The sequence below is a fragment of the Haplochromis burtoni genome, unplaced genomic scaffold (assembly GCF_018398535.1).
Source record: "Haplochromis burtoni strain Fernald_Lab_line unplaced genomic scaffold, NCSU_Asbu1 Contig_22, whole genome shotgun sequence".
Lineage (NCBI taxonomy): Eukaryota > Metazoa > Chordata > Actinopteri > Cichliformes > Cichlidae > Haplochromis > Haplochromis burtoni.
The window spans coordinates 2,080,510-2,101,326 of NW_024582383.1; the positions used below are offsets into that span (position 1 = coordinate 2,080,510).

Genomic DNA, 20,817 nt, shown 5'->3' on the forward strand with positions numbered 1-20,817 from the left:
TGTCAACTGATGGTGTCTTAAGTTTGTAGCTGGTTACATACGCACCAAAGGCAGAGGAAACGCTGTGTGCCATGGAGGGACATTTGATTTCATACCTTCACCTTCATAATCTGAACTCTCATATATTTTTAATGCCACTGTGCTTTTGTTTTTGTTGCCAATAAATTGTTAGAAAGCATCGTTTCATGTAGAATGTGGCACAATATGGCACAGCTCAGCTCCACACGTTGTGCAGAGATTTAGGCGTCACACACTGTTCAGGATGTGGATAGATTATTGGCTTTTTTTGATGCTGTCTGCCACGTGTCGGCTCTTTTTGGGGCGTATGTGGTCAAGCACAGAAAAACATCATATTTTTCTCGTGCTTTCACCTTGAAATGTGTTGAAACTTTTATTTTGAAGTCCATTATGGATCTGGTATCTGGATCATAAATGCATTTACAAAACAACTTTGGAATTCAGGTTAATTTTGTATGCAGTGTCTGCTACTCCACATTCAGTACTGTCATGTGGGAGGGTATAAATAATACATAAATGTGCTGCTAACAGTATCAGCCACGGACCCTTGTTGTTTAGCCAGTACATCCATTATGTGTGCAAATACAAAGGCGTCAGTCGACTCTGCAGAGCAGTTAAACCCACGAACATCCAGCTGTGCAACCTTCATCGGTGATTATCGTTTAAGATGAACCTCGACTCGGAGCGACGTCTCATTTCACTCTTATTTCATCGACTTTTCCGTCCTCGCTGTTGTTCTTTGATCTTTTTTGTTGGCTGTAAGTGGGAAGTGCTGACGAACGAGGAAAACGTGGCGAGGGAAAAAGGAGAGGCAATTAATGGAATTGGGAAGTGGCCCCAATATTATTAATCATTAAATCTCCACGTGTTGTTTTGGTCTTGTAGCATGTGTGTCTACGTGTTTATGATTTTTGGGGTTCCTCGTTGTGTTATTGGATTTACTGACATCTGCGTCGGGATCACTTGGATAACTTGTAGTTATGATGTTAAAAACACAGATGCTGTTTTCAGTTCTGACAGCTTTCAGTATCTTCCATTTACATTTGTTAAATATTCGTGTGTGTGTGTGTGTGTGTGTGTGTGTGTGTGTGTGTGTGTGTGTGTGTGTGTGTGTGTGTTTTCTTCTTTTTTTTAAGAATACAAGAGTAGCCCTGGATCACTTGGAGTCTATTCCAGAAAAACAGCTTCTTATGGAGAACTTCAGAGATTTGGAGGTGGGGATCACATATAATCTAGATTACTTCTTTTATTTGACTGTTAATGAACGCGCAAAAATTAACCGAGTAACTGCACAATTAGCTCTGAGTCACATATAAGAGGATTAAATCCTATAATTATGGATTATTAATTGCAAAACCATGGAATTAATGCTTTACTAACTTTACCACCGCACAACTGATTAGCAGGCAAACGGAATGGACAAAACACAAGAGCCAGTTAAACTTTCAATCATCGTAACATAAGGAGGATTCCCTCATTAAGCTGCTGCAGCAAGACGGTCAAAATGCCACAAAATCACATGAAAAAGTTCTGTCTGCATCTCCGTACTGTCAAACTCTAGCACTAACCTAAATGGCCTGATCATCATTTTCAATATAATGACAGATGTTTATCAGCGAAGGTCCTCTTAGTCCTTTGTCAGTCTCAAGTTCCTGACACATACAGTGAAGCATTGAAACAGCTGGAGGAGGCTCAGCACCGGGCAGATGTGACTAATTGCATCTTCCATGGTTAAAGCTCCGCATCATGAAGCAGCATGACTCAGCAGAATCATCACTGCTAAGTTTATTGTCAGAGGCCTCAAAGTATTTTATTCCTTTGCTCAGCTGTCGAAGATAAGCTTAGCTGTTGCTAATCTGTTTGCTAATGCACAAAACAAGCAAAGACCAGGACTGCCAAAGGAACCAATTGGGGCAGTGGTGATGTGATGTCCAGAACAATGTCTCAAAGAAATGAAGCTAACTAAATTTTTAAGAAACACTTTAATAGTGTAAAAATAAATTAAAACCAGTACAAAGAGCAGGATCACATCCATGTGAAGCTAAAACGAGCACCAAACTGTGAGTCAGCCCAACGGAGCCGTTGGTTTCAGGTCAGACTGTGCTGAGAGCAGAGAGCAGAAAAAGACTTCAGTAAGTAAATGAAGAATTGAGCCTCAGCAGGTTGCTTCACTCAGCAGCATAACAACAGCTTAACTGCATCTGTGTGAGTGACTCAGTCTAACCTGGCAGAGACACAGCCTGTTATGTCATGTTGACTCCATGCACACCAATGCCAATGTGCGTTATACTAGATTTTAGCTAAATAATTAATGGTTAGTTTATTGATTTTGCTTATTTGGGCTTTTATTATTGATAGGGAGGTAATCTACATGTTAAATTCTTTCTGTTATTCTCATTGCTGATCAGTAGTCAGTGTAAATCTATTTGATAAGTCCAGAGCTCTAACTGAACCTCAAATAACGAAATATTTGTCTTGTTTCACAATCACGCCCACCTATGTGTAGTGCTGTCACATCCAGGTATTGTGTAGTTTGCGGAGTCCTGCAACACTTGTGTGTGAGTGTAATGGACTGCCAGGCTCCAATTTACTGTTATAGGAAGCACTCGTGAATTCAAAAGATTAGCTTGTGCACTTTGACACCACTACTATTTATTCAGTTGTTCTCTGACTAATTAACCCAAAAAGAAAAACTGTTTAAGATTGTTTAGATTCTTTTCTTTTCTGCCTGTTTAGAAATAGTCGCACAATCTGATGACACAGCTTCTGTCTTGTGTGTTCAGGACTCACAGCAGCAGAGGGAGATGGTAGAGGAGCGCCACGCCAAATACAAAGAGATCGTCTGGGACCTGCAGCACCAGCTGGATGAGTCCAAACGCAGGATCCAAGAGTACAGAGTATGTTAGACACACGGTTGCAGTACCTTGATGCCTAGCAAGAGACGATACTTTAGAACAACAACCTACACTTTTTCTATTTCAGTCACTAATTGCGGCGCTTTGTTCAAACAGCAGCTGTTTGGATAAGGATAGCCTGACTTTGAGAGTCGGTTATGAGTCTGGCTCACCCACACAGATGCCGGTGTGTGCACTGCACCTCATTTGCAGCTCGTTTGAATAAATGAATAAATTCGCACAGTGGTAACATAGCATGGATGGACAGAGCGGGTCAGGCTCTGGGGGTGCCACTAATGTACCCCCCCCCCCAAAAGACAACACAAAACCCCAACTTGAATTTGCCACTCACTGTTAATTGCCACTGTCATCCTCTCTGTTATAAAGCAGCCGAGGGAGTCATCAAGACATCGTCGTTGACAGCTGATTGCCATCAGCAGTTTACAGCCTCCCCTAAACAGCCATACAGTCACTTTTTAAATGGCTTTAATCTGCCAGATTACCCCATTGGTTTGCCAAATGACTCCTGCGTTGAGTGATAAGTGGCGATTGCATTAGCTTAATAGCTGCTGCCCACTCGGGGTTTGTTTAAGGAAAAAGGATGGATGAATGTCTTTATAAGACTTCCATCTTAAACAGAGGCAGCAGTGCTTACAAACAGCTTCCACGTCACGTTTAGCTGAGGCTCTCGGACTTTTCTGCTCAGATTATCTCTTTGGTCCGCCGCTGCTCTGGCCTCGTAGGACATCTGGAAAGTTAGTGATCCATATCCTGAGGATAAAAGACAACAAGCGCTCCGTGTCATACTTTAAGCAGCCGCTGCACTTTTGTGGACCTTGCAAAAGAACCACAGAATATTAAGGGATTTTTTCAAACTGCACACCAGCGTTTTTGGAGACCTGTAAACTTGCAAGTGTGGCAGCACAGGTACACAGCATTCAGCCACAACATTAAAAACACCTGCTTTCCTCCTGCCTCCTAAACAGCCTCTGACATTTGTGGTGTCTGGCACTGGGACGTTGGCAGCGGATCTTTCGGGCTGGGATGTTTTGTGGATCAGGTTTGTTCCAGTAGATGCTGGTATGCCCAAGACTCTGATTTGTATTACTCGAGCTGTTTCTGAGCAGTTTTTCTTTTTGCAAAATGATGGAGGGAAGCCCTCTGTGCGTCATTGCCTTGAGGCGGTGCAGGTGGGGTGGTCTCTGTTGTCTGCAGGAGTGATCAAGTAGGTGGCCAGGTTTTAATGTTATGACTTTTTGGCGTATACTTACTGGAAAGACTGAGATTGCTTATGTAAATCATTTTGTCGAGCATTTTTGATATGCATACAGGTATTTTGGGGACCCAGACAGCAGCCCCTTTCCTTTAGCGTGGTGCATTTGTCTGCCTTGTTCCCTTCCGTGAGCCCAGACTCATTCAGATGGTTTATTTTAGCTATAATAAAATGGCCTGGCGTGCATAATCTGAGAATCCTGCACAGCACACTTCACTGTCCATGTTGATCATTGCATGGCGTAAAGGAAATTTTACATTATTGTTAAATTAAGCACACTCATAATGTCTCACCAGCTTCTTGATGGATTGTCCGTTCGTTCAGTTCACCGGCTTTTTGCATCTTCACATCACGAACACTGCAGATCAGCAAACTGCCGTCTGAGGCTCAGCGATGTAAAGGGCTGAATAAAGTAATAGAAATGCATCGGCAGCACAGACCGTAGCCTCCAAAACAACCATACAGCTGATTCGACATCTTTCTAAGACAGTTTCAATAAAAACTGGAGTTTATCTCCTTCACGGAGGCTGGATTTATAGCAGGACGGCTGCATTAGATTATCTTTATCCAGCTGTATCATAACCTGACAGCAGAGTGTATGCACCGATGCCATCCTCAGGCTCACTACGACTATAAATCTCTTGAAGGTTTCTTTCTCCTTCCACCCAAAGAGCTGTTGTGTGTGTTTGGTTGTTTTTTGTAAATCTGGTGTGTAGCCTACATTCTCGTTACCATGTCCTCCTCTTCCAGCACGAGAAGTTGGATGCCACTTCCAGGAGCCTCAAACTGGCTGCTCTTTCTTCCACTATCAAAGGCTCCAGCACGTTCCTTAGCAGCTCGCTGAGATCTGACACACTGTGTGAGTACGGAGCAGCTCTGACAGCCTTTCTGTTCTATGCTTTGATGGGAGTCGTGTATTTCCTGCGTCTCTGTATTGCTGATCATTTGAAAATATACAGTATGGCGGTATTTTGGAGTAAAATTATTGTCAAAGTATTCTTATTTTTCTAAATAACTGCATCCAGACTGTAGTGAAAAGGATGTTTCGGTGTTTCTGATCTGCATTCATTTCAGTATAACGCTCACCAATAACCCAAATTTCACCATGTTACATTCAGGGCACAGTCTCGCTTTCATTTAGTATGTAAACATGGCAGCCGGCGCTGAAACTTTCCATCAGTGAGTCTGCCTGTATCACTGCCAGTGGCTCCCAGCCAAAATCACTTGTAGCACTTTCCTAAGCCGCTTACAAATATTTGGCTCAGCGCGAGAGGAGCGTACTTTCTGTGGCTTTGTGTCCATTTTACCTCCGAGATTTATGGAGGCCAAAACATGTTCGTGGCTGTTTAACACTGGTGTTAATACACAGAGTAATTACCACACATAGTTGCGACTTCCTCGGCTGTAGCAGGTAGTGCAAATCATATTTTATGCGCCTTGTTAGTGAGAAATGTCTTGTTCACAAATGTCGCGCTGTGATTGGTTAGTAAATGAAGCAGGACTGTAACTGTGTATCCTTTCTTCTCTCCTCTGCCACAGCGCCTCTCAAACGCTTGACCACTTCAGACCTGGACGACTCCAGAGTCGACGGGGCCAAACCTCTCGCAGATTAGTTCAACCTTTAGCAAACCTTTATCCATCTCTACACACACACACACACACACACCGACTCTACCTGCTGGTGCTCATCCGGAGCGAAACGTAGTGAGAGGCCTTGCACTCGACGCTAATCCTCCACGACTACCTCAGCCAGGCAGTCGGCGAATGTGCTCGGGACCGAGACTGTGACGTTTTATTAAAGCAAAACTTTAAGAAACACTTTAAAACATGAGCTAAATATCTGCACGCTGTAAAGAGTTTAAATGTTATTTATAATCATGAATGTATTTCAAAGCAAAACGGTTTCACTGTTCCACGTTCTTGTCTTGTTCTAGATGTGGTTAAATGTCTACGTTCTGCTGTTATCATCATGTGTTTCTGCTAAAAGACAAACTCTATAAATGAACTCGCAGTGCCTTCTGCACAATATGCAGTTTTTTAAAACTAGCGCAATGTGACAAATGTTTTTGTGTGTGCGTTTCCATCCAGCTCTTGATGAATGAGAAACTCTTTCTATGTTTTGTATACTGCAGTATTTATATTTGTAAGACGGAAGGAAACGAGCACAGTTAGATGGTTATTTTGTCATGAAATATGAAGGAAGTGTATGCACTGTGAATAAATCTGCATGGAGCTAAATGTCTAGTTTTCTATGCACACTTGATGTCCCCTTCATTTCAGACTGAAGTGTTTGCTTTGCAGCAGCTGAGAGACTCCAGCTACTCCCAGCGGTATCTTTTGCTTTCAGCTGAAATCCTTCAGAGGGACAACCTAAAGCCACACACGAGAGGAACGTCCTTTTCATTTACTGCTCGGCTGTTAAGGCAGAAATACAGTCCCCGGTGCGTGAATATTAAAAAATGTTTACATAATCTTTGTTTGGACATTCTGTGTTTGCACGGGTTGGTTGTGTGCAGCATAAAACCAGATGTCACTGGGTTCTGGCAGAGCAGGGAAGCTCAAACTGATGCAAAGGTCAAAGATTCCTCCGTATATAAGTGAATACATTAAATACTGTTACTTTTTTTTCATCACTACTGATTTGATAAAACATTGCAAATACAAAAGACATGTTTTATCGGCCTGTCACACTTCTGCCATTATCTGCCTGTATTATGTCATTTATTCCTCTCAGCCTTAATAAAACATGCTATTAACGTGTGTTTGTTTTCTGTTGCAGTGACGGCTGTAACTTTATGAGAAATGCAAAAAAAGTTTGAAATGATCAGAGTAAACATTTAACATTAATCATACAGTGTAGTATGAATAAGACGGTGGATAAGAAGGACTTAACAGAAGACGTCAAACTTAAGAAGCAAAGCACTGTAGTCTATTGATGTACCCGCTTACAAACAGCCTTTACCCTGCCTGTATATTTAGGATAAGGCAGCATGGTGATGTGGTGGTTACGCCTCACAGGAAGAAGGTCATGGGTTTGAATCTACCAGCTCGCCACGGCTTTTCTCTGTGGAGTTTGCTTGTTCCCTGTGTGGCTGTCTGAGCTCTGTCTGGGAACTCTGGCTTCTTCCAGTCCAAAGCTGTGCAGTTAGTGGGGTCAGGTTAGCTGGTGATTCCAAACTGGCCCTTGGTGTGAATGAGAGTACAAATGGTTGTTCACCTCTCTGTGTTAGCCCTGCAACAGGCTGTGCCCGGCCTCTGACCTGTGACAAAATACTGAAACTTTAAAGTAAGACACAGGTTGAGAAGAAAAAAGGAGTTCTAAACAAGGTTATTATAGTTTACTGTGTTTATATTGTAATACTTGTACTAACTGAAATTAAACCGAATTAAAAACAAAAAGTCAAAATGAAATAAAAGCAACCTTTAGCTACAACCACAGTATAACAGAGTGGTGTAGCCACTGCAACGCCAGCGTTGGTTTGTGAAGTGTCAAGCTGAGAACAATGAACTCATCAGTGAAGTGCAGACATGAGACCTGCAGGACTGTTTCCCCATTCACTCCTTTTTGCAGGAGTCAAGAATACAGGCTTAACTTTCAGTCCTGGAAGCTGTTTCCATCTTTTATATACAGTTTGTGGCTGGAAAAATGGCATCAAGTTGATTTCTTGTTCACTGGTATCAAATGCTAAATTTTATTTATTCATTCATTTATTTTTGTTTGGTAACTCCACTTTCCCAAAACACTGAAACTCCTGAGCTTATTATACGGTGGCCCTGAGAGGCCAAACGGACTGCAACTTAATAAAACACCAGCAATAATAAAAACGCGGCAAAAACACACAAAACACAACAGAAATAGGAAAAAACACAGGGGAAGTGTTTCTGGGGAGACAATAACCCGACCAGTGTTGCCAACTCCTCAGTAAGGAAGATCGCTATTGGCTGTTCTAAAAGTCGCTAAATGACGTCATCACCTAATTTGCATAATTGGTCATGCTAATATAACTGTAACCTACGCTGTTGGAGACTTACCAAGTCAGTCAAGCTAGCCGCACCTAAAATGTGGTTGCACTACTCTTACGCATATTACGGCGCGGCTGTAACTGTAACTGCGCGCTTCCAGCGCGGCTGCTGCTATTACGACCAAAAAGATGAAACGGGGAAAAAGAAAAACAATCAAATAGGATAAATGAGTGAATGAAATAATACAACGACTATAAACTGAATGCAATCAGAGGTCGAGTCATAGAGGCTGGTTTTCAGTCACGTTCAGCATCCCAATGCGCTCAGGTAAAGTTTGGGGTCATATCAGATAATAACACGGTGGCCCTGAGAACTGCGGTCAAGTGAGCCCTCACTCACGAAGTCACAGTCCAGCTAGCCGCACCGAAAATGTGGTTGCACTACTCTTACGCATATTACGGTATCGGTGCCGACTGGCTTAGAAACGCAGTCTTTTCTGCCCTGACACTGTTTTACTTCACAATCCACTCCCAGTTTTGGTTTATCTCCACTCCTCCCCCCGTGATCCACAGCCCAAATTACTGTATGATTCAGAGAAAATTAACAATGAAATTTACCCAATTTACTCTACTGTACTTTTAATGTCCTCATCTTTGAGCTCAGATTACAGGAAAACTAGAAGAGGTGACACAGATATCTCACTGGATTCTGAATCCAGGCCATCTCCACTCTGCACCCTGTCATCCACAGCCAAAATTACTGTAAAATTAAATCCTAATCCATTACCGAACAAAATGAGTTCATTGAAGTATTTGCTTAACTACAAGAAATTTCTTTCCACACACAATTTAAATTTTTCAAAATGTCATTCACACACCACCTGAAGTAGCAACTTTAGTTTTAGACATTATTTATTCAGTGCTTAATCACAACAATAGTCACCTTAAGGCACTTACATAATAAGTTAAACCTTACAATAATACATACAGAGAAAAACCCAACAATCATATGACCCCCTATGAGCAACAGTGGGAAGGAAAAACTCCCTTTTAACAGGAAGAAACCTCCGGCAGAACCAGGCTCAGGGAGGGGCGGCCATCTGCCTCAACCGGTCAGGGTGAGAAATTACATTTCTCAGATTACTGATTTCTCATATTACTACTACACAGTTTAGATATATTGTTATTCATTATCTGTCATCACACAAATCAACCCAAAAAATCAAAAAGGAAATACTTGAAGTACGTGCACAAAGCAAGAATGTTATACACATTGTGTTTTACACATGTGTTCCTCAAAACAACAATAACAACTATAAGCAGATTATTCAAGTAGCTTTCACTGCATGTGGAATTAGGTTACACAAAGCACACACTTCCACTCTGTCTTCTGAGCACTGCTGAGCTGTTCATTTGTCATGTCCAGGCATTCAGAATGGAACCAGCGGTTGCAGTTATCACACTGGATCTGTAAACAAAAACATATGAACTTTCATAAACACATTCCATAAATAATTCTATGTTTTAATCAATTACAATCCTTAAAGACACAGAGTCAAATACTTTGTTGTAGATAACATAAAACTATTTTTAAAAATACTATACCCAGTCAGTGATGGAGGGTCCTGGATTAGGTGGTTTCACCGTTGCACACATGGCACAGTTGTCGTCACTGTCAAATACTAAAACATAATATATATATATATATATATGTTAGTGTTCATCAGTTTGACACAAATAAATATGTCCATTTGAAGAAGATATTACACACCGGAGGCCTCAAGTATTGTCTGTGCAAATGTCCTTCATGCCTGGGCCATCTCTTTTTTTGTCGTCAAAAATGTCATTTCTGGTTTATTTGGGAATGCTTCCATTACTTCTTTGGCCATCTGAAATAAAAAATAAAAAAAATTTAATTGAAAACATCTGCAAATGTTACACTTCCTGTTTACACAATTTAACCTTTTAAGATAATTTTAACTTCCCCCACCCCATCTTCTTATCTAATTTCACAGAACAATATGATTGAGTTAATGTGGTACCATACCACGATGACCATTACTCCGCAGCTAGAACCATCCCGTTGAAATGGATGTGTCAGTACTCCTCCTCGAAGTCTCACATTCACCCAGTCTGTTTTGTTGTAGCATGTCCTCCTCATTTTGAAGTATTCACTTTGTGAACATAACATACATCACATTTATATAATAATGAAAGATAAAAGTCACACAGAAAAAGACACATATAGTACATATCACTGTTTTTAATGGTGTGTCAGAAAGCCCTGTGCTCTACATTATGTTAGATGAAGTATCAAAATTATTAACATGTTCTTTTAAATCTACAAATGTTAACTGTCTCAAATGTCTCACTGCTTAAACACTGTCAGTTTTTTTTATTATTTAAAATTACATACGTGAGTAATTTTGAATTATTTTTTTAAATTCTTTAAAGAACTGATAACCACAGATTTTATTAAACTTTAATCTACAACCATACGTTCACCTTTAGAAAAAGACCTCCTAAGTCCTCCTGTCACTTCTCTAATATCTTCATGTTATTATATACATGTAATAACGCATAATTACCGGAATCTTTTGGCTGCACGGTCAGACTCTTCCTGCTCCAAAGAGTTTCTTGAAGGATCGACCAAATACAGACAGCTGTCATCTGCATTTATGTACTGCGATAGATATATAAATTTAAAAAGTACATAAATTATCAATAATGTGCTCGTACTAACCAGAAACTTCCAGTGTATATTTCCAATGTTCACAAAGGATAAAATGGCTCTGTAGTTGTCAAAGTTCACCTGTGACATATTAGGAATTAATTACAAATTTGCAACAATACTTTTTCCATTTCGAGACATTAATTAACTTTTAAAAAATTAATTCTAGAATATATTAATTTTTTTTTTACCTTGGACAAGCTTTGTCTCCTGATTAGTTCTCTCTCCATAGAGGATCACACCGCTCGTGTAGTGGTTCATAATGTAGATATTATTCCCCAGATTTAGCCGAATGGCCCAGTGGTGCAGGAGACTTTCAATGACCTGAGGAGTATAATAAATAAGCTTTTATTACTTTGTAAACATGATAAAGTTTTGGAATACAAAGGTTAATAAAGATTTTTTTACTTACGTATACTCAGTCTTCAGTCATGAGGATATGTCTGGAATGTCGATCTAAAGCAGTACTTACTGAATGTGTAGGGAACAACTAATGTTCTGCCCCAGCTTTAACGTTAACCTTATGCAGTACCTCTTCTAGTTTTCCTGTAATCTGAGCTCAAAGATGAGGACATTAAAAGTACAGTAGAGTAAATTGGGTAAATTTCATTGTTAATTTTCTCTGAATCATACAGTAATTTGGGCTGTGGATCACGGGGGGAGGAGTGGAGATAAACCAAAACTGGGAGTGGATTGTGAAGTAAAACAGTGTCAGGGCAGAAAAGACTGCGTTTCTAAGCCAGTCGGCACCGATACCGTAATATGCGTAAGAGTAGTGCAACCACATTTTCGGTGCGGCTAGCTGGACTGTGACTTCGTGAGTGAGGGCTCACTTGACCGCAGTTCTCAGGGCCACCGTGTTATTATCTGATATGACCCCAAACTTTACCTGAGCGCATTGGGATGCTGAACGTGACTGAAAACCAGGCTCTATGACTCGACCTCTGATTGCATTCAGTTTATAGTCGTTGTATTATTTCATTCACTCATTTATCCTATTTGATTGTTTTTCTTTTCCCCGTTTCATCTTTTTGGTCGTAATAGCAGCAGCCGCGCGCTTTGAGCCGCATTAACTTGAGCATGACTGATGCTACACAAATAAAGCTCTGCTGATTGATGAAACCCTCAGCCCACTCTGATTGTACAGCAGTGTCACGGGGCCGATGCCTCTTTCACCTCCTAATGAAGTGCAGACAGCAGGTGTTGTTTTGAAGCCTGCTTCCCCACCAGCTTGTGCAGATTTCAGTGTTTCACTCTGGCCTGTCAAGCTACGCAAGTCAGGGAATTCATGTTAGTTAGCAGCAGCTGATGACTGCACCGCTGCTCTCTTTATGCATGGGTACGCCCATCTCATTATCATTTCATCATTAGCAAAATTGGAAATGTTTGCATGGGAGAAATGAGGATTAGACAAATTATCAAATGTGTGTGTGCCAACATCAAATAATAGACAAATGAAGGAGGTGAGGATTAAAGAGTGTGGAAGATGAATAGAGCCGACTGTTTTAACCAGCTAAGTTTGAATGAGGTTAAAGGGGTCTCACTAAGCTTTTACGTTTCTTTACAAAGTCGATTTGAAACATTTCATTGTTATCTAGTGTTATATTACAGATGGAAGGATGAAATTTGCCCTGCCTGTCTTTGCATGTTGGTTTTAGGGCTTGTCTGGTGCTGCCAGGCTCGGCAAAGACTCCAATCCAATGTGAAGTAGTGCACAGATTTAGATCTTTGAACTGTATTTTCGTAAGTTTTACATCTTATCACCCCATTGCCATCCATACTGCAAAAAGGTAAAAGAATTAATGAAAACTTTATATTCTAAACCTATAATTAAGGACAGTCTACCAGATCGGGTTCAGGCCACTTCACATCAAAGTCGGCTGTATGTGGCCCACAATGTAAACTGAGCATCTCTCTACTATGTATGACACCGCTTGGTAGTGAGTTCAGAATTTCTGGTGGTACTTTAAAAATGTGCAAACAGACATATACAGCAGCTCTGTGTTCAGCAGCTGTCTAACTCAAACCCTGTTTTAAAAGCTCCTGCTGGTGTCTTTTGTGCAGCAGCCTGTAATATTTAAGAGAAGAAAAATAATTGACAGCTAAGTGCTTCTTTTTTTTCCTCTACATAAAAAAGTGTGTTTTGTCTTTTTGTACACACTGCACTTCTAATACCACCAAACGTCACAGTGAAAGTGGAGGGGAAAGGAGAGATTTCGTTAGACTTAATAACACAGAAGTGGAGGAAACAAAGTGTTTCAAACAGTGCGTGCAATTATGTGTCCAGTCTGCCAAAATGTTTTATGAAGCAGCATGTGGAGGAGAACCTGCAGCAAAAACAGACTGTGGAGCTTTACTAAGCCTCCGCTCAATCCCTGCTTCCCCTCTTAAGTTCTGAACACATTTGAAAAGTCAAGGTCCAGAGAAACTATTGACTGACTCTGTGAGCACGTACTCGGCTGCAGATCGAATGCATATGTGCACGTGAGTCTCAAACATTTCTTTTTTTTACTGCTCTGTATTGATATGCTGCAGTCGGTTCAATTATAGGATTTAGCGCTAAACGCGCACGCTGATCTCTCAAGTAGTCCTGAAAGTCTAACAAATACCCGGAGACGGTCGGATTGAAAACCCTGAATAGTTTGTGTAAGTCCAATTTCACCTGTCAGATGAGAGCACAACGAGAATCAGCTGTATTATTTGTTCTCCGTAAGGGCTGGAACCTGTGCTCGGCCTTAAATTTGAAGATGATGAGCAATCTCAAGAGTTTTGCTTATCCAGCCGCTCATTCATCACTGGATTGATATTTTCGCATTTGTCTAAATAAATCACATTTGGCAGGCTCGACTCGCTCACTCACTTATGTGTACATGCACAAACCCGAGGACGAGCTGCCTTCCTGATGTGCTTTGCGCTGCAGCTACGTCCCGAGGAAAGTGTCTACTTATCTGAGCTGTATTAGGCTGCAGAACACATGCAAACTCATAGATCAGGCCTGCTGCTCCCAGCAGACTAAGTTTCCCCACATTTGCATTCTGTCCCATCATTAGTCCAGCTTTGCTCCAGTTTGTCACGTTGGGGTGGTAATGAATAAATTCAGAGCGCTCCTCTGGTTTGTGTTTTCCAGCAAATGCACTCTCTAAATGTAAAAAAAAAAAAAGAGTCTATAATCTGCATTTGCACATGTATGAGAAACTGAACGCACATCTGTCTGCACTTGTCAAAGAGATTGCAGCAGTGTGACAGTGAGAGTTATTTAACATCTGCCAGCAGTATTCAGATCAGGGCACGAGGACCTGCTCTTTGATTCTCATACATACATGATGCATGTTCAGAGCTGACAATGGCGCACAAACACTAATGACATCTCTGCTCACATGAATGTGATGCAACTGCATGAGAATGTTGCTAACCCTCCTCTTTGCTGCAGCCTCGGTGTCCTGCAGCTCAACTCTTCACCTTTGCCCCCTCAGTGCTCCCTCTGGTCTGTGGCTAATTAGGAGGCAGACACCCCCCACTCCTCCACCCCCATGTGCTGACATCAGCTCTGACCCTCCAATCTGTTCCTACATATGCCGAAGGAAAGCATGCACATACAAATGATCACCAATGTTATAGAGCTGAGTGAAAGGGTGACTCAAACCCATGACAATCCTACTAAAAAAACATAGGTTTTGTTTTATTTTGTTAATTTCTCTCTTTATATGTTTTACCTCAGTTGCATCATGGTTGCAGAAGACGATTCTGGTCTGTAAAAGCAAAAATGTTCACGGTAGTATGACAACAGGGCGATAAATGAAAAATCTTGGCAAATAAAAATCTTTTAAATGTAAAAAATGTAAAGACAAAATAAATGCATGAAAGGAAACATTTTCTAGTATGTGACATGCACTGGTTCACTGGTGACTGCCAAGAGTCACGCCTGGGTTATTTTATCTCCAAGAAAAACTTTCCTCATGCCTGATCGTGGCAGACGACTGCCCCTCCCCGAGGCTGCTTCTCCTGGAGTTCTCTTCCTGTGGAAATAAGGTTCTCACTCCCCACTTTCACCAAGTGCTTCATCATAAGGCATCATCTGATGGTTGGGGTTCGCTCTCTGTTTTATGGTGTTGTGGAGTTGTCACAGAGTCTGACAACAAAGAAAGAGCAAGCTTATCACTTAAACAGGATGTCTGCAATCCAACACCAACAGCAAAACAATGTTCACTCCAATGCCCAATGAGCAACAGCGGTAAGAAAGAACTTCCTTTTAACAGGAAGAATCCTCCGGCAGAACGAAGCTCAGGGAGGGGGAGGGGCAGCCAAGAGGGAGAAGAGAACCAAGACGGGACAAAAGACACACCGTCGGAGGAAGTGCAGAGAAGAAGAATAACTAATGATTAAATGCAGAGTCAAACTGGAATAAAAAGAACTGAGTGAACTCAGTGCATCATGGGAAGTCTGCAGCAGCTTAGGCCTATTGCAGCAGCTCTAAGGGAGGATTCAGGGTCACCTGATCCAGCCCTAACTATAAGCTTTATCAGAAAGAAAGGTTTGAAGCCTAATCTTAAAAGTAGAGAGGGTGTCTGTCGCCCAAAGCCAAACTGAGCTGTCTGAAAGCTGAAGGCTCCGCCCTCCATTCTGTCTCCATTGTGAGATGTTTGTTGTGTCACAGCTGCTAATCTTTGTCTCCAAGTTTTCCCTCCATCCCCACTGCAGCAGATGGATGTCCCTCCCTGAATCTGCTTCTGCTGGATGTCACTTCCTGTTCAAAAAGAGTTCTTCCTCCCCACTGTTGCCAAGTGCCTACTTCTAGAGGTTTTTGGTAGATGGTTGAACTTCACCAACATCGTACCGTCTTTACCTTATAGTATGAACTTCTTACCTTTCTTACCTGTACGGGACATTCAGATCACTGGGCGACCTCTGCATCACTCCAGCTCGTCAAAAGTTTGTATGGCTCAAGGCAGGACAGCAGGATGTCCAGTGTTAAAACCAGAGCAGACTTTGGACCTAATTAAGTTGCACAGACATGTGATCATGAGCGGGAAATGACACACGCACGCAACACAAACTTGCACCTTTTCTCTGAACTACAGATTCCTAAAGTTAAGGCTCATTGAATATTACCCCACTAAAACGACCATTAGTAAACACAGCAAACCCTTAGTATTGCTTCTGCCTCTCAGAGCCAATCAAGAAGCAATGGGGTGTTTGCCCCTTCTGCTTACTGCTGTTATAGTGCTAGCGTAAGCCTCTGCAGCCGTCACCAAGGCTGATTCCCATTAGAACAAACCTATTTGGCTTGCATTACAAACCCATTCAATCAGGCAGCCATGCTCTGCTTTTTCGTTTAAGCCCGGAGGCTGAGAGTGTATCCAGCCGCTGTCGTTCAATAAGTGAATGGGTTATTGCAGCTGAGTCTCCGTATCAACCTCATTTTCTCCTGGGCTTAGGGGAGAAAAAAAAATCATGTTTTTGTGCAATTGTTGTGCAACAATTTGTATTTATAACCCATTTTAAAATAAGATGAAGTGCTGTACACTGTGTTTGCTCACTGAATATTCAACAGTCACGGATGAGTGCAGTGATTTCCATGTTTAATGGCAGACAGGTGGAGGAGCAGCTATTCAGGCTGCCAGCGGTGATGTCACAATGACCTCTCCTGGCACGGTGAGCAGGAGCCTCATGGCGTCCTTTATGCAACAATCAAGTGTCATCATTTGTGAGGACCTGTGTTAAATCATATGGAGCAGCCCTGCATAGGCTCACAGCAACTGGTGGGGAAATGCTACGACCTAGCTGTGAATTAACTTGAGTGATGTAGCTGTAATAGCCATAGCTTCAGTGTCATTATCACTCCCTGCATCACACGAGTGTGTGTGTAGCCTGCAGAGGGGAGATAAGGGTACTGGCTCCCAGGCCCCTCTGCAGAGCATGAGCTTCTCTTTAGATTTCACCTGTGCACATTTCTAATTAGTTTATTATACTTTAATTTCATACAGCACTGATTTTGAAAGTGTTTCGGTGAAATACACAAAACAAATGATGAAACCTGCTCTGTGCAGCTGCCGCGATATGAGTGACCAACTGGAACAGGCAGGAATAGAATTTGGCTACCTTAGACAGATTGGAACAGCTGTGGGGAAATGATGTTTAAAGAAAAGCTGGCACGGTGGAGAATGGGGAGATTAATGCTTAATTAACACTTAAATCTGTGGATGGGTGGACATCTATGTCAAATAATGGGGATGTGTGAGGAAAGCTACACTTCCTATGATATCTGCCGTTTGGTGCTTGTATTTAAATGGTAAGTTGGCTCCCTGTAATCTTGAATAGGAGCAGGTCTGCTTCATTGGTAAAGTTAGGAAATGGTCAGTGGGTTTAAAATACAGTTTTTATAACATTAATCTGATGTTAACAGGATGCGCGTCTTTATTTTTCCTTTTTTTGTAACTGGAGGTGACAGCACTTTAAGTTACTTAACTTACAATGTAAAGATTATAACAGCAGCTTTCATAAATAACCTATGCAGTAGGTTTCTGTGGGAGGAGCGATGTGCAGTAAGAGAGCCATTACTTCCTGGCTGCGGTTCAGCCTGGAGGTTTGTCTTTGCTCGCTGTAGGTAAATGCTAAACAGATTAAATAACTTTTTATGGTTGTTTCCAGACCAAAGAGTCTGGATGTAGTGTTTTTACATACAGCATGTCTAAATTGTGTTAAACAACACTAATGTCCTTTGGTGTTTCTTAAACATGAGTCAGTTTTGCCTACAAAATGCTAGCTAGCATGCTGCTTACGTTTGCTGATGAGCCTCTTTATGACCATTCGATGTCCACCCATAATGACACACACTGCTCTAAACCATAGCCAGATGTTAAACCACAACAATAACTAAGTAAAAGAAACAACTGGCTGCACTGGTTGACGCTGATTGCTTTCAGGTCGCTGCTGCTAGCTTAACAAATTGTGGGTGCTGTAAAATGTGTGACAGTTGCTGATGTCCCTAATTATTACAGAAAGTTATTGTAGTAAAAATCAACGATATTATCTTGTGGGACCACAGCTCCACAGGGCCCCAACCAATCAGGACCACATCTCAACTCAGAGAGAGAGAATTCTTCAGCTGTCTGTCAATTAAAAACAGGCTGACGTGAAACAAAAGTATCTGAATTTAGGAGTCAAATTCATGTCCCAGTTTTTGTTATAGTAGTGATAAAAAATACTTTCTTTTTTTTACATTTGGTGTTTCCAAATTAGTTCAAAGACCTCCCATACCCTCATCCATCCATTGCTGCCTGTTTTGCTGCAGTCACCTTCACAGTAGCTGAAAGGGTTTGAAGTTCACTTGCCTTTCTTCATCCCCAGATCCCACCCTGCCTCGCTTTCCATCTGGACTGAACAGGAAGGGCTGGGCCCGGGCCTGTGGGCTGTGCACAGAAACCCCAGGGAGCAGAGCTGACGCTGAGATACTTATTGCTTCATTGGGATTCTCGCTGGATCCAATCACACTGTCAAGCTTGGATACGAGGCCTGTCTCCCCAGGCAGCGGATACAGCGCGCACACTAACTCACAGAGTTTTGAACATGACTCGCTGACACTTACAGATGGAGATGCAGACATACAGTATAAATGTGCACCCACGTACTCACACACCCTCCTCTGGCATCGCACACCTCTATCATCACAAGCCTGCTGATGTTCCTGACTGCAGAGCAACAGCGGAGCGCTGTTTTGGTGCAAGGCTCCTCTCTCCTGTATCTTTTGCAGCCAAGATTCATCCGAGGAAACTAGCCTGCTTGAATTTTGTTCCACTTCAGTAGTAATCAATTCAATGTTATGGTAATATTTCTCCAGTGTCAGTAAATTAAAACAGAGTAGATGTATTTCACTAAAATGCTCAAAGAGATCGATCAGACAAAAGAAGTTTAAATCTTAATGCTAGGTTGTAGTCTGTAAAAACATTTAACTCCCTTGTCTGGTAATTTTCACTAGAGCCGTTTCTCTGCTTCTGTGTACTCTCAATCCTGATTTCAAGTCTTCAAACCTTCACAAAAAATATTTTTATGTTTGTGCAAACAGTGACTCCTGTATGCACACGGAAACTACTCATGGAGTTCCACAGGGCTCTATGCCAGGTCTGATTTTTTATTTTTTGAGGGTTTTTTGCCTTCAGTGAATACGACTGGAAACACAGACACGTCAGACTTGAACGTAAGCCGTGGCATCCCAGCCAAATGCTATAAGGGTGCCTGCTCAACCAGTGAGCTAAAATACCACTGTTTCTAATGTAATCCTGGTCTTAGGCCTCAGTACATTTTAATTGCTTTGCAGGTGACATATACCACATAATTTTCTCTGTGGAAGCAGGTGACACAAATCACATGGTGTCTTAAAGACATTTAGGCCTGGAAGACTGAAAATTGTTTACATCTAAATTCTGATAAAACTGAAGTTGTTGTATTTGGCTCTAAACTCCCATCAGTGCAACTGTAAAGAATTTCTGACCAAAATATATTAATATAAACCTTTTAGGGACTTCACTCTGTCTGCTGCACAATATTGCAAAAGTGATGCTGAAAAACTAGTCAATGCATTTGCTTGAATCAAATCTATCTAATAGACTCCAGTTTGTTTAAATAAATGGACCCTATCCTTCACACACTGACGTTAATTATGGAGTTCCACAGGGTTCAGGGCTAGGACCAGTTCTGTTTACATTATACGTGCTTCACTTAGACAGTGTCACCAATAAGTTAAACTGCAGGGAACAGCAGGTGTTTATGCCTTAACATAAAAAACTAACTGAAACGACATCAGTTGATTCAAAATGCTGCAGTAAAAATACTGACAGGGACCAGAAAGAGATAACATATTTCTTCTATATTAGCTTCTCTTCACTGGTTTCCTGTTAAATCCAGAATTGAATTTAAAATCCTGCTGCTCACATAAAAGGTCTTGAATAATCAGGCCCATCTTATCTCATCTTAATGACCTTGGCGTACCAGATCACCAGATTAGAGGCGGCAGTCTGGTTCTCAGACTGCTGGCTTACTTGCGGCTCCAAGAGTATTTTGTGTTATAGCATATAGATCAGGTGACACTGAATCCTACCAAGGGTACGCTGCAATAGGTCCAGGCTGCTGTGGGATCCCATGATGCCTGGAGTGTTTCTTCTTCACTTACTTTTTTTGCTCACGATGTGTTTATACACCTCTCTGCGTTTAATTATTAGTTACTATCTGCCTCTCCAACAGTATGTCTCTGTCCGCTCTTCTTCTCCTCATCTTAACAGTTGCGGCAGATGGCCCCGCCCCCTCCCTGAGCCTGGATCTGCTGGAGGTTTCTTCCTGTTAAAAGGGAGTTTTTCCTTCCCACAGTCACAGTGTTTGCTCAGAGGGGGTCATACAATTGTTTTCTTTGTATTATTGTAGGGTCTTTACCTTACTGTAGGAATAAAACTGAATTGAAAGTTAGGCTGGACTGTCCTAATGCCATCCATTATCAGGATGTCCTAGTAATTTCCTCCATGGGGAGCTCACCGGAGCCCGCTTCCACCAAAGGTTTCCTGTCGTCAAACTGAGTTTTTTGCCAATAATGCGACCTTACAGCTTAAAGCGTCTGGAAATTATTTGTGATTTTAGTCTATAAAAATAAATGGCACCAAATAAAAAAGTATATATACTCATGCCATTATGATTATGTATGCATGGAAACAAATACCTTCACGTGTTAAAACTCCTGAGGTCCTGGAGGCGGTCCCTAGATGGCACTGTGTCCACTGGTCGAGAAAGCAGCAGCCCCCCTGTTTATCATGCAGCGGTGACAGCCTGTAAAAGCTTTTGTCGATGGAAGTGAAGATTTAGAGCCCCGATTAGCACATTCATATCTTGGCAGTTAATTAGGGCTGAGGAGCTAACTGAAAGCTTTGGCTGCACAGCGATGGAGCAGAAGAATAG

The 20,817-nt window shown here is 41.7% G+C and overlaps 1 protein-coding gene and 1 long non-coding RNA gene across 9 annotated transcripts in view; one reads left to right on the forward strand and one right to left on the reverse strand.

Moving 5' to 3' along the window:
- Window positions 1–7,877, forward strand: part of LOC102310496 (centrosomal protein of 128 kDa) — a 45,048-nt gene extending 37,171 nt beyond the window's left edge. For 4 of the 5 annotated variants that reach the window (XM_042218684.1, XM_042218686.1, XM_042218685.1 and 1 more), the window contains 4 exons: window positions 1,155–1,232; window positions 2,802–2,915; window positions 4,936–5,044; window positions 5,725–7,877. In XM_042218684.1, the coding sequence (XP_042074618.1) occupies window positions 1,155–1,232; window positions 2,802–2,915; window positions 4,936–5,044; window positions 5,725–5,798 (375 nt within the window). In that variant the 3' untranslated portion in view covers window positions 5,799–7,877. Of the gene's footprint in view, window positions 1–1,154; window positions 1,233–2,801; window positions 2,916–4,935; window positions 5,045–5,724 lie in introns of those variants that run through there. The other variant, XM_042218687.1, reaches the window with a different exon arrangement.
- Window positions 7,878–8,230: 353 nt separating this feature from the next.
- Window positions 8,231–15,198, reverse strand: LOC102309256. Of its 4 annotated transcripts, XR_006054134.1 has the most exons (7): window positions 11,070–15,197; window positions 10,891–10,959; window positions 10,736–10,830; window positions 10,195–10,321; window positions 9,919–10,036; window positions 9,753–9,829; window positions 8,231–9,615 (listed from the first exon to the last, which is right to left on the reverse strand). It is a non-coding gene; the product is annotated as an uncharacterized LOC102309256 (long non-coding RNA). The 4 variants fall into 4 exon arrangements; XR_006054133.1 differs by having other exon boundaries at window positions 10,736–10,959; window positions 11,070–15,198; XR_006054136.1 differs by lacking the exon at window positions 10,891–10,959.
- Window positions 15,199–20,817: the final 5,619 nt, after the last annotated feature.